This window comes from Strigops habroptila, chromosome 8, assembly GCF_004027225.2.
Source record: "Strigops habroptila isolate Jane chromosome 8, bStrHab1.2.pri, whole genome shotgun sequence".
NCBI classification, from domain to species: Eukaryota; Metazoa; Chordata; class Aves; order Psittaciformes; family Psittacidae; genus Strigops; species Strigops habroptila.
Window position 1 is genome coordinate 42,823,401 of NC_044284.2, and position 14,136 is coordinate 42,837,536.

A 14,136-nucleotide genomic window follows, 5' to 3' on the forward strand; every position below is an offset into this window, starting at 1 on the left:
AACACACACAGCAGCACTCAGCTGGTTCTGCTGTACAAACTCCCTGCTGTTCTCATGGAGAATGGAGAACTATTTGTCTCACTTCACAAAGGCTAAGAAAACACAAAACAGCACCCTTATTAGAAGAATGTGAATCACAAGCTGTGCGTATATTTAAGAGAGCTGTACTAAAAATTTTGTATTTAGTTTGGCCAGTTAACTGAAAAACAAAGTGGATTTGGCCCAAACAAGAAGTGAGGGGGGTTTATTCTTCCTTGTGGACAATGTTTTCTTCTGTTTGCTGCCAGGGCATTTACTTCAGAAACCAATCACACATCCAGGGCAAGAATTATGAGAAAGGGTAATATTTCCCTTCCATCCAACACTGGAAGAGCATTCCCAGGGATAAAGGAAGGATGTGAATCTGTTTTCTTGAAGTTCAGCTCTACATTTCCCCCTTTCAGTGAGAATACTTTCCAGAAGTGAATACGCTAACCACCAAACTCTACTGTATTTGGAGCAAATCACTTCTCTACTCCACTTGAATTATGCCAGCCAAAGCAAAAGAAGAGCACTGTAAGAGTGAAGCAAATCTCCACAGAATAGTCTATAGTTCACTGCTTTGGTCTCTCCTTCCATGGTGATAAATAGAGGGCACTGAATCTGTGTTTTTCACATTTCAGGCAAACTTCTAGTTTAAACCACTTGGTGAACTCATATGAATTCTCGCCTTAATTCACAAAAGCCATACTTCACATATACTAGCACATAAAGCATTCACACAGAGAATGTAAACAAGAAAGATAACTCTATAATTTCTAGGTATTAAAGCAAACCATCAGTACAAAAAACATTCTCCCCAAGGCCCTAGTGAACCAAACATTACAAGGTTTTCTTAAAGAACTGAAGCCACACAAACCAACAAAATCTCTTTTTATACCTCTTTGAGGAGCTTGTGTATGAAAAACCCTCGATATAGTAGGCTATATCTCATAGGCCTCCACAGCTCTGCTCCAGCTTCTGATCTCAAGTCTGAAGCCAAATTTCCTTCAACCGCACCCAGTTCTTTGAGATTCAGAGCATAACAAAGTTCAGCTGTAATTGATTAACTTGGGTGCCTGGAGGGAACAAGAGGAGTCTTGTCATATACAATACTTCAGACTTGTAAAGAGAAACCGTGAAAACTAGCCAGTGGTGTTGACTGGCAAAGCTACACGGGGAAGCAGACATTGGCACTATTAAAAAGAAAAGACCAATTAAAATGGAAACCAAGACCAAGCAGAATATCTCATGTCCATGTTTTCAACAGCAGCCTCAACACTCTGGAGAGGAAAAGAAAGACGATGGTCCTTCTCAAATATATTCATGCCATATTTAGTCCATTTCTGATAGCTCAGCTGAAGCCAGTCCATGCCCTCTGGTTCCAGACTCCACCTACAGTTAGAGTCTTCCTGCTCCCAAGCCACAAAGTGTCCCTTGGGAACGTGGCACATCTTCCAGAACTGCAGACTGCAGCCACCTCAGTGCTCAGCCCTAAACCATTGCCTGACAAATCCTGTCCTTTAATTTTCTGTAATCTCAACTTCTCCCTTAAACACCTACTACACTTAATTTATACTCATCTCAAACCCAGTGCTAAAGACTCAAAGGCACAGCATGCACAAATGTTAAATTTCAGTAGGCTGAGTCAACAAACTTGACCTCTTGGCATTAGGAGCTGTATGGTAACTTGTCAACAGCTGTTGAGGTGTGTTAGCACTTTAAGGTGACCCGCAAATTTAAGCCGAAGGGTACTGACTTGAATAATGTGTGTTTAATACTCAAGTAACCTGTATAAAAGGGGTATCTGACACATGATTATTTTATTAAGGTTGCAGGCTTCCCTGAGACAGGATATACAAAGTGATGTATTTGAGAACTGAATCACTGTATCAAGAATCAGAGAGTTGGCTTAAGAAACAAGTAATAGACAAGAATTCTACCTACCTTTTCTAACTAAAACAACTGCAAAATAAGTAAGTATCAAGGAATTCTAGAGGGAGGAGCTAGGGCAAACAGCACATGGCCCTGTGCAAAAAGAGACAAAGATGTCCAAGTGCAGGAAAGAGCCACAACCTACAGAGCCAAAGTGAAGCTTCTGAAAGTACTAGAACTTTCTGTACATTACCCAACAGACACTTCAGAACAGACTGCAGTTTTAGCAGCCAGTTCTTTCAAGCTAAACACCCTTCTGCACAGGCCTACTTAGAAGCTTGAGAGAATGGCATTTGAAAAGAAATTCTCCTCTTCACATTAGCATCAGACATTAGAAAGCAGATATTTAACTGATGAGTTTACTCTGACTTCAATGTTAAATGGGGAGTTAAGGGGAACAGGGACTTCTCAGTTATTTGTGTTGTGCCATTGCTTGGGGTGACAAGCACCCAGAAGCTCCAGGTTTAGACCACAGTGCTAGCTGCTGTACAAACAAGAGACAAGTTCCAGGTCCAAAAAGTTTACAACCCAAGCTGAGCCAGCCTACCTAGCCAGATCTTCTCTCAAATGAGAGAAAATTTATTTCCTGCCCAGCTTTCACTTCTCAGTTTACTGCCAAATATCATTGCCTTGAGGAAAAAAGTATAAAGTAGAGGGATTCCAAGTGCAATTTTTCTTCTCCGTCCTAGCTCAGCCCAGAGGAGGATATCAAGCACAAACATGGTTATGGGACAGAAAGCATAAAAAGATCTGAGGCATTTCGGGATATATCAGGTAGCTGTTAGGTTAATCACCAACAAGATTAAGGCTTCCAAAGCAGTGTAAATTTTCATAGTATTAATTTGCATACTAAACAGCAATACGCTCATGTTGAGGGTGAATGGAAACTTGAGAAGGCAACCAATACTAAGAGACTATAGTCAAAGCTAGAGGAGAAAGCACATAGATTCACTATTGCATTCTACTTGTTCCAATCATACCTGGAGACACCAGCAGCACTGGTGTACATCCCAAACCAAACATATCTCAGAAAGATTTAACAATGTCTTGCATCAGTGTTTCACACATTCAGGGCTCAACAATATAAGATCCTCAACTTCCACCTAAAAACGAGCACTCAGCTCATGGCCAAATCCTGCTAAACGTTTAGCATATCTACCAGAGCAGCCTCTAGATAGCATCAGCCAAAGAACACACAAAGAGCAGTAAAAACTCCCTCCTGAGAACTCCAGTGTACAGCAAGGATCAAATTGGACAACCCCCTGCTTTTTCAAACTCCTTACTGGTTTTCCCCTATGGACAACAAAAAGTTTCACTTGTATCCGAGGTACTCACATGATCTTAAGAGTTACAGACTGTCAAGCTGAACAATAAAAAATTGAGAGTAGTAAAGAAGGAAGTTCTCTGGCAAAGAGAAAAGTGATGTAGCAACTTTTAGGCACACTATATCATGTGAACAGCTTCACTGTCCCTTCTGAAATGTCTATATTACAACAGAAGAAAACATACCTAGAAGTGCAGTTAGTTTGGGAAGTAGACCAACTTGCACCATTTTATTTCTCAGGCTTGTGTCAAAGGAGAGATTTAGCAAGAGTCGAAGAGTGACGTTCAGTAGGTCATCATGGTCACAAGGTACCATTTTCACAAGTTTTTCAACAATATCCATTTCAACCTGTGTATCAAGAAAAAGAAAAACCCATAATCCATCCAAACTTAGCTTTGTCTTCAATGTAAAAGCCTTCTCAGCGTCTTATATATTTACATACACGCATATGCAAATGCATACCCAATTTGTACCCGTAATAGTGTCTGTCAATGCATTTTCATCTGAAGCAGCTTTGCGTATGTCTTTGTGGTTGAAGTCTTCTAGATTGGGTTACAGGGTAACGTTGATTTAAAAAGATTTTGAACCAAACAGTTCAGATGTCTTGGAAATATTCTTTACAGTTGGAACACTATAAGAATGTGGTTGAGACATCACTTGCAAGACTAGATTGGGGTGGGGGTAACAACTCATTTAACCTTAAACACAAGCAATCCTAGAGCAAGTGATGTTAAAGTCAAAGAGATACCCAACCAAGAAAGACAGAAAATTGGCATTCAAAAAGAATTTGAGACCTTTCATTATGAATTTCAATTGAATCCCTAGACAGAACTTTGCATGTGCTTTCAGAACAGGCATGTGTCCTGTATGTTAATTTAATAAAAGCATGAAAGTCATCTTGAAACCTGTATCACTTTCAAATTAAAAAGTGTAATCCAGGAACTGAGAAGCAGTATCAGTTCCTGAGATCACGTTCACTTCAGCAGCCAGAAAAGTCATCTGAGCATTGACTGGCAAAACTTCAAAAAGTTTTTATCATCTTTTAAGCATAATTTCTCTGCTTTTATTTGACATAATCTTTTAAATGCATTTGTTAAAAAATTGTTTTAAAGAATTAAAGAAAAAAACATTTTCTTGTTTCCCAGAACGTTCCTTGGCCAGAAGGAGGCACACAAAATTACTTTGCATTCTTCAAACTTTTGCATGTATGTAACTAGCCTTCCAGTTATAAATACACAGAGAATGAATACTAAGAAACTACAGCTCACCCTACACTGCATAGTGCAACAATCAAACTGACTGGATTCCTTTGATCAAAAACAATCAGATAGCAAGAACTCCTACCTCACTGCTTTGAATTTAATACAACAAGTATTAAATTCCTAAATTAAATTAATAAATATCCCTATTTGAATACCAAGGGGAAGAGTGTGCTATAAATATACACAGATTATTCAGTTTTACTTAGAATCAGGCATTGCGCAACTAATCTTGGTTCATTTTGCCTTTGATATTTCTGTGTTATTGCCCGATATAAATATTAAAACACCTTCTCCTTCACTGGTAGCCTTCCTTAATAATACTGTGCAGAGAAAAGTATCATCCTTATTACCAGTAAGGAATGCTCAAGTGGACAGCTGACCTGAAGCATACAAACCTTTTCAAAAGTCTTTTCAAAACTGTTAAAACACTCTGCAATTAATTCAGCAACTTTGGTTCATTTTTCTTTCTGCTAAATCAAATGGAATGCAGAAGGTGTGCCAGCAAATCATCCTTATTTTCCTAATAAAGTCCTTCAGGACACTACACAAGTATAAACTAAATCAATGAGCAATCACCTAATAAACAGTCTACATTCCCCCCAAAACACATGCTTGGTGTCTGACTTTTGTTAAGAAATAGGATACCCATATATAAATAAGAGAGATACCTCTTGTCTACATTTTTCAGTGCATATGCATGAGAGTGGCAGTTCCAGTAACAAAGACGCAATTAATTTCCTACTGCATTTACACAGATCTTTTCATCTCACCATTTAAGTGTAACATTAATCTCAGATTACTTCCTGGATAAAGAAAATTTATCATTTTCATTTAACAAACTGGCATAAAGGCACGGAAGTGAAGGCATGTATCTATTAACAGACGCCGGGAAATCAGAAAAGAAGATGCTTGGCTAGAGCTTAAAGTCACACACACACACAAAAATATGCTACAATTTCAGAAGTTTGAGAGTTCACCTAAAAGATGCTTATAAAGAGTAACACTGCCCCCAGTTCTTAGGAGCTACTGGCAGCATGAAGGAACAATTGTGAGGTGCCTTTGAAGACCAAGTTGACCTAGGAAATAAGTAAACTAGTCTAGCAAACTGCAAAAGGGTAACCACCTTTCTCAGCAGAGACAACAGTATGATGGCAAAAGAATCTAGTCTGGGGGCAGGGCCATGACCATCTCCAGAAGTGGGGATATGAAAAGACTCTGGGGTGCTGTCTTCAAAATTTGGAATTTCATGTATCATATTTTGAGGTAACTTCACTGTTTGGGATGACAGTTCTTCAGAAAATGTTGCATTATGTTACTGGCTGGATGTTGCACTTTTACTCATTTTACTAGTAATGAAAGAAGATAATCAGTGCTACAGATACTTAGGGTGGGGACAGAAATGTCTCCCTCTTCCCTCCAACCACACAATCCATACTTTTCCAATATTACAGTGGAGTGCTATGAGTGCTCTGAGCCTTACCATATCATTTTTGTTCTCCATAAAAATGCTGAGTTTCTTCAAGAAAGATACAACCAGCATAAGCAGCTCAAAATTATCACGGTCCAGTGCTTTCACTAACATATGGACAATGTTCTTGTTTCTCATCTTCAGCTCAGTGCGAGTATCCTCAGCAAGATTCAGGAGCAGGTAAAGTGCAACTAACAAAGTCCAATACAAATCATACCGTGAGATCATACACAAGAGAACTAAAGTCTCTACATACACATTAACTGCTTAAGACTTTCAGAAGTGTTCTGCTACCTTCACAATGCATTTTGAAGGAAACCGACCATGAATACTTTTAGTGCCTGTTTAGAAAGCACTAAGAAGCTGAATTCTAGTAGTGGTTTTGAAAAAAAATAAAAATAAAAGTATAATCACTAGAAGCTTTTTATACTTTTTTCTTTCAATTCCAATGTGAACCATTAAAAAGCCCTTGCCAGGAAAGCTTTGCCACTCAGATCATTTCAATCTAACATTAAGTATGCTTTAGTACAAAAACTGAGACAGAATGAAAGCACTTCAACTTGAATCAGATACAGGCCAAATTAAAAAGAACAAAACAAAAAAATGAAAAACAAACAAACAAAAAAACTCAACACAAAACAAACACCCACACCCCCAATACCCCACCAATCAAATGTACAAAACCAGAATACCCAAACTCCTCCCAAACCAACATTATGAGCAAAGAAAAGTTAAGTGGATCACTTTTGCTATTTTTCCTCTAAGACTGACAGATCATTCTAAAAATTGTTAGTATACTGTCAAACAATCTGATTAAGCACTCACCTTCTCCCTATTCTTTGGCAATGCTCTTCCATATTTATCCACACATTCAGCATGTTTAACGCATCCTGGTTGTAACAAGCATCTAATAAAACCCTCTACCCACATTCACCAACAAGGAAATAACTTGCTATTTGGATCTGGTACCTCTGAGTAGCTGTTCCTGCTTGACAACCAGCCCTTGATATTTCTTGTAAGTTTTCTCATAGTCCTTTTTCAGAGTTTGATTTTCAGGATCTTCATCAAGTAAATTGCAGAAGTTAAGAAGTTCAGATAAAAGTTAAGCAGCCTAGATAACTACCATCCTCAGGGTGTTATTCAACCATTAGTAAAAAGCAAGGGATCTGTGGAATACCCAGTGTAAACACACTACCTCAGCAACAGCTTGCTACACTTGTAATCTACAGCATAATTTGTTTTCTCCTCCTAGTCCTGGATGCATCATATTCTAATAGTCAGGACAAATGTTCCTAAAACATACTACTGATGAAATAAAACTTTGTTGTTGTTTTAGTAACTACAGCTTAACGTCTTCAGCAGCCTGAATTTCTCACTCTTGCTCTTTTTCATATCATATTTTGCACTTTTTAGTAAATTCTATTCCTTTCACAGAAGCTGCTGTATGCTCATCTTGTATAAATCAACAACAGCTACCAAGGCAAGTCAAAAGCCACCAAGCTGCCCCAGCATATCAAAAGGATATCAGCTTTCTTCTTTTTAGAAAGTTCTTCCTGCCAAAGCTCATGTCTCTTCAGTTCATGGTCTATGATATTCATACACAGAGCTCCAATTTTGTAGTGTGTGATTATTCCATGAAATTGAGAAAAACTACATTGAAGAAAAAACAACTTGTGAGGAAAAAGAAAAATGCAAACCACCCCAGATCTGTTTTGACATCTATGGTAGCAATGTCCCAACACCACACCACATGAAGTATTAAAAAAAGATATTTACTCTCTGTCCCATTATAACACTCCTCTATTCAAAAATTGTTTCAAAATAAGAATAGTTTCTGTAAACATGGATATTTTTTCCAAACTTGTAGAAGGAAAGCAATAGCTTGTTCTTCCAAGTCAAAATAAAAAACACATTCCAATTTTTATGCATAAAGGAAAATGTTTTCCAATCAGCCCCACTTTCCATATTGTGAGTGCTTCAATATGGAAGCACTCAGCAGACATATAAAAGAGACCTACTCAGCAGACATATAAAAGAGACCTAAAATCAAGATGCAACACAAGTTCCATGTGAATTATTTCTAGGCAGGGTATGCTGAAACACTGGCATAGCTAAACAAGAACAAGCACTCACTTCACTTTTGAATACTGCTTCTTCCCTGTAGGAATGCTGAGAAATAAAAGGTGGCAGCTCAGCCTATAAGCTACAGGTCAGAACCCTTACTAGTTTCTTCCCAGCTCTACTACACATTGCCTCACTGTGGGGGTTCTTTTTGTGCCTCAATTTTGTCATTTATAATAAACATGTTTCCATCTCAGCCATTTTTTTCCTGTTTCAGTGAGGTTTTATATTGCAGTGCAGAAAACAAATGAAAAACCATTAAGCAGAGAGAACTTACGTATGTCCCTATACACAGAGACTCCGCACTCACCTTGAAAAGCAGAAGAAAATATAAATTATATTGGTAGCAAGTTCCACGCTTTGTTTCCAGTCTTCCCGCAGCACTCTAGCCAACGCACCCAGAGCAGCCTCTGAAGTGAAACAGGATTTAGATGAGCATCAGCATTTCACCTTCCTCTTTTTGTCTCCTGAGACTCAGAATTTGGATATACCTTATTCTACCTTTGTCAGTTTCCTAATGAAAGATTTTCAGAGGTATCTCACTTTAACATGTAACACTGCCTACAAGTTATGTTTGTAACTCTAAAACAGAGTACCCTGGGTGGTCATCCAGTCACAAATCCTAGGAAGAGGCCACGTTCAAGGAAGCTGCAACCAAACACAAAGGTCATCTTAAAACTACCATTAACCTTACTATCTTGTGGCCTGTGCCAGCTGTATGTTCCATGCTACTCTATGGCCCCTACCTAAAACATCACCACTTTAATTTCCAAATCCCCTTTAAATTCTATATTGAGAACTATCACTTTTCATCCACATCTATTTATTTTTTCTTCCTGGTGCAACTTTGTATTATTTAACAATTTGATTTATATTTCTTGTCATACTTTTCCTCTCCAGATCACTCGTCTTTCCCATTGAAAACTGGACACCTATACTTCTGTCAGCCTGCAAATCCCATTTTCAAAGCAAGTTTCCTCATCTTCAGGATACCACTCTACATTCTCCTGTCTCCAGCAGCCATCCCAATTGAAGTTGATTTAGCATCAAAATAACTAGGATCAGGAAAAAAAAGCAAACCATCTGAAGCCTACTGAGGCCAGGAAGATTTCTGTGTTAGGCCCACCTAAGAACAGTCTAAACAGCACCCGTATGTAGAGAGATCCAGCTGGGCTCTGACAGCCAGCTTATGTACTGAGAAGCAAAGCCTATCAAACCAGAGAAAAATTCAAATTAAAGGTGAACTATTTTTCCCTTAAGAAGAAAGCACCACAAATAAATAGCACAACATTAAGAGAAGTTACCACTGGGTTTTAAAATTACCGTTGATAAGCAGTTCTTCCAAATTATCTGGATTCCTAGCCAGCTGCAGGACAAGGGCAGAGCCACGCACCTTGTCAGGAATGTCTTCATACAATAACTCAATGTACTCATCCATGTCATTGATATTAGCAACTTCATCAATCTGAAAGCAGTCATAAGTGAGGGTTTCACAGAGAAAGTGGTATCAATTCAACACAATCAATCACAACATTATTCAATCCCAAAAGAAAAGAGTGCACAGCTTTGAGTTAAGATCTTAAGAAAAGATAAAATACAAGGAAAAAAAATCAACACATCCAGAATAACTGCCAATGAACACCAGGAAATTTGAGATTTAATTACAAAAAACAAAGGATGCTTAGACATGACTCCCTGTGTCCTGTCTGATGTTCCAGACCTCACTTGCTGTCCTGCTGCGTGCTATAGTTGGAGGGCGAAGTATGCAACTCAAGTATTTTACCCTGTATGGAGACAATTTTTATTCCAAAGTGCAATATTCCCAAACCAAGTTCTTTGTTTCAAAAAAAAGGCAGCATAAAACCCTGAGGATTCAGTACCTCCTCTCCCCTCCTCCCTTGTATCTGCTTATTTAAGAAGTAAATGGGTTTTGCATTTTTCTTCTACCACCAATATTTACCTCCATTCCTTCAAATGGGGATGGATCTTTTGGCTTACTGGATTTCTCTTTCTTTTCTGTAAAAAGACATGGTTGTAGTTAAGCCATGCATGTGCACAGACAAAAAAAAATACCCAGTATTCTCACAGTAAACATTCTGGTTAAATCAAGGTCAAAGTCCTTTTGTGTCAAGCTGAGCTGTCAGACTAACACAGCTAAGGTATGTCAGGTTTCTGAAGCTGGACAACATACATGGAGCAAAATAAATCTTAGATGCCTTTTGACTCCTCACTCTAAATGATCAGCTGCAGCCCAGTCAGCTGGGGAGACAAAGGCTAATAATTGTTAGTGAAAGCCCATAGTGGCAAAACTCACTTCCACAGCAAAATACCTTAGCAGCTTTGATTCTGCTTGTGCACTGTGGCAAAGCTGCCCTGTGGTACACCAAGGCATATATATATTTATGTGTGTGTATATATATGTGTGTGTGTAATGTATACATATATATGTATATACACATGTATATAACATACACACCAACATAGAATCATATCATAGAATAGTTAGAGCTGGAAAGGACCTTAAGATCATCTAGTTCCAACCCCCTACATTTCTATGTTATACAGAAGAAAAGGTAAAACACCCAAAGCAGCTAGAATCAAAGCATACAAATAACATTAATCTTTGTTTTCATCTTATCCCACTAAGATAAGAATCCAACTTGAGAACAAAGCTAATCATGTAATGACTGCAAGAAATCTTGCCAGCCACAAGGTAATGCAGGATTGGATGTAAAATATGAAATTGTCCCCTAAGCAGAAAATTTAAGACGAACTTAAAACTGAAAGAGGATCACTAAGATGTCAGGAACTTAAGATGACAACACAACCACCTCAAGCTCTCTGCTACACTGTACCACAGCTTGTCAGGCCCTGAAAACTCCTCACTCCAGCTTTACAGACAGTGCAAATTCAGCCTAGGAACATTATTTACCCTTGCAACAGATGCTGCCAGATCTTTCTAGGAAGATCAACGTACAGTCTTTTGATGTCACTGCAAGCACGGATGCAACACGAAAAGGCTGCACCAAATAACAGAATCTGCACCTCTCAAGTCCTACTAAAGCACAAGGCAGTCAGTAAGAAGCATCAACACTAAGTTCAACTAACCAAAAAGGTAAGCTTTGGTTTTAAAAAGTTAATTCTCACCAGTCTCGCTCCAAGATTTTAATTTTTTCCAAGTGTGATTTAACTGTACATCTTCCCCACTCTCATCTCCAGAGGACTTGTAAGTTAGGATCAAGCAAGTTAGGAGCTCAGCTAGAAAAACCTCACACAGTAGTTGTTCAGTGCTGAAGCAACCTAGTCCCAAGCTGCTTCGTTCCTATATTATTTACCTTTTCCTGCTGAGGCATCTCTGCGGTTCTGCAGGTAGTACAGCAGCTGTTCTACTTCTGGCAGTTTGGAGGGGTGAATGAGCTTGCATTCTTCAACTACCTTTCGAGCCAGGGAAGCAATGTCTGTATTTGCATTAAGGCTCTTCAGCCGAATGCTGCAAAAGAGACAGGTATCTCTTCAGCTTTTAAATTTTTGTATCTTTTGTTCTTTATGTTTACACAGTCATGAATTTCTTGAAGCAGAAATGGTCCTGATACCACCAATGGCTGTGCCATGACTTACAAAGGTACTGTCAAAGCAGTGGCTCTCTACAACTCCAAATGGCAAGTAACTGTCAAACGGATTTGACAGAGCATACCTGTCCATCAGCTGACAAGCAGCAACACTAAATGCAGCTGTACAAACAGATCCTTTATAACCATCTCAGACACAGCAGCCAATAATTTATTTGCAATACACCCCAAAAAAGTGCACAGGCCTGCAAAGGAGTACAGCATACACAAAAAATAACAATAGAATGGATCAAAAAGGAATTCCACCACATTGCATATTCAAGTTAAGCTGATTCATCTGAAAACAGATATCCTCAGAAATTTGAGACAATTTAAAGATTCTCTTTTTCTTACTCAATTCTTCTTCTTACATGCACTTACACATGCAGCCACTTCAGCTCAAGTTTTCAAAAAGAATTTCAAAATAATTGACTGAAGTCAAGTCAGTATGGAGATAAAACAAACCTAGGAAAGGTCCAAACTTGCATCTTGGAAATTAAAGGCATGATAGTTCTATGGGCTTTTCCAATGGGGAATATTTTAATGCTCTTAAAAGAAAAATACCAGGTAAAAGTAAAATGCAGATAGCATAGTGAAATTACTAGCAGGAGTGACAGATGCAAACAACAGGAGAGGCAACAGCTAGAGCATAAGGCTGTCAGAAGGCTCAATAGCATTATTTGCTTCAACGTTAATCACTTTTCTTCACAAAACACCTTAAAGTACATGGATGAAAAGCACTTTACAATATGTGTTTTAGATGTTAACTTCCCTGGCTTCTAAACCCTCTACTAACCTAGCATAAGTTTTATAAATATTAGAACATATGATTTCTTACAGGCTATTGATGCTCTGGGTTATTGAATTTATGACTATGAAAAAATGGAAAAAAGCTATCGGAACTTGCTATGACCTTACATTTTCTGACATTCCTTGCGTTCCCCCAGGACAGGGTCTCCCATCTCTCCCAGAATCATCGCTTCCACTTCATAATGGACAATGAGGGCTTTCTCAGATGGATGTACATCTATGTTGCCTCCTTTTACCTTCCTGCAATGAAGAAAAAAAAAAATTATTGATTAAATTAAAAGCTCAGAAAACATACCAGAACACAGATCAGTAACCAGGATCTGTCTGCTGTTCTATTTACACTCTGAACCCAAGCACTGCCCACCTTCCACACCACATTTCATTTCACACAGCTGTACCAAAGCTTAGTGCTAGTGGCATATTTCTGACTATTACCTCTAGTACATACAGAAACACCCAAGTCATTGGTCAAGCCTTAGTCACTGAAGTCAAGTAAGAAACAAACAGGATAAATCTTTGATTTCTAAGTCTCCCAGCTCTCTTCAGGAACTACAATCAGGAAAAAGATACACTTCACAGAGAAGGTGAATTTCCCAGTTGATTCCCTGTTACCTTGTCAGTATTGAGAAATCTTCTGCTAATGACATTGATTGAGTGCAGTCATTTACAAATGGAAATTTTTCTTCTAAGACCCTCTTAGCTAAAAGCTTAACAGTTAAACATCTACTAAGAATGAATCACAAATAACTTTAATTTTTCTCCTGAAGCACAAACCTCTTCAATACTGTTCTTCACCTCACTGTGTCTGTTGCCAGGCTTGGGGACTTACCAGATCAACAGCTGCCATGACCAGATAAATCAAGCATGTCTACCCGCTTTACTACAGCTACAGATATTTTGGAAAAGCATTCTCCAGGAAAGCACTCTGGGTATGTCACTGTCTAAAGGACCTGTCCTGCTCTCTCCTCCTCTGTGACAGCAACTCCGTGTTCACACAGAGATACAAGGATCATGAGGATAGGCCATGGATAGAAGGCCATGAAGATACACCTTATTTCTGGTTTTGAGTGACAGCAGAACCACATCCAGAGAATGGCTTTAGTTTGTAGTGCATGTGTGGGTTTTTTGTTTGTTTTGGGGTTTTGTTTGGGTGTTGGTTTATTGGCACGATCTGTGTAATTAAAAAAAAAAAAAAAAAAACAACACCAGAAAAACCACACACACCAAAAAACCAACCCACCAAAAACACACACACAACCAAAAACCCACCCCAAAAAAAACCCCACCAAAAACAAACAACCCAAAACAAATCCCACCCCAAAGATATACAGGTGGCTTCACCAGTAGCTGTATCAGCATACATGACAGAGCAGCTGGCTATAGCATTGGGTCCAATTAGACCATGGAAAACTACTTCAGCCTCACAGAGCTGGAAACGTCAGCAAATCCAGATGCAGCCTTCAGTGTAACCACTCTCTTCAGTAAATGTTTGAAATGTATGCTTCCAGCTACCCAGCTACTACAGTGGGTGCTTCCCCTTCTGCGGAAGTACAAAAATACCTTTTTCTTGAGATATAGCTGCCCAAAAAA

General features: G+C 38.7%; 1 protein-coding gene across 4 annotated transcripts in view; it reads right to left on the minus strand.

The window, feature by feature from the left end:
- The window catches only part of KIFAP3 (kinesin associated protein 3), a 68,593-nt gene that overhangs the window by 51,471 nt on the left and 2,986 nt on the right, over nucleotides 1-14,136 (minus strand). For 2 of the 4 annotated variants that reach the window (XM_030495667.1, XM_030495665.1), the window contains exons 2-10: nucleotides 12,655-12,786; nucleotides 11,464-11,618; nucleotides 10,089-10,144; nucleotides 9,452-9,593; nucleotides 8,439-8,538; nucleotides 7,533-7,657; nucleotides 6,977-7,075; nucleotides 6,020-6,198; nucleotides 3,463-3,625 (exon numbers count right to left, since the gene is read on the minus strand). In XM_030495667.1, coding sequence (XP_030351527.1) covers nucleotides 3,463-3,625; nucleotides 6,020-6,198; nucleotides 6,977-7,075; nucleotides 7,533-7,657; nucleotides 8,439-8,538; nucleotides 9,452-9,593; nucleotides 10,089-10,144; nucleotides 11,464-11,618; nucleotides 12,655-12,786 — 1,151 coding nt within the window. Of the gene's footprint in view, nucleotides 1-3,462; nucleotides 3,626-6,019; nucleotides 6,199-6,976; nucleotides 7,097-7,532; nucleotides 7,658-8,438; nucleotides 8,539-9,451; nucleotides 9,594-10,088; nucleotides 10,145-11,463; nucleotides 11,619-12,654; nucleotides 12,787-14,136 lie in introns of all 4 variants that reach the window. The other 2 variants (XM_030495664.1, XM_030495663.1) reach the window with 1 other exon arrangement.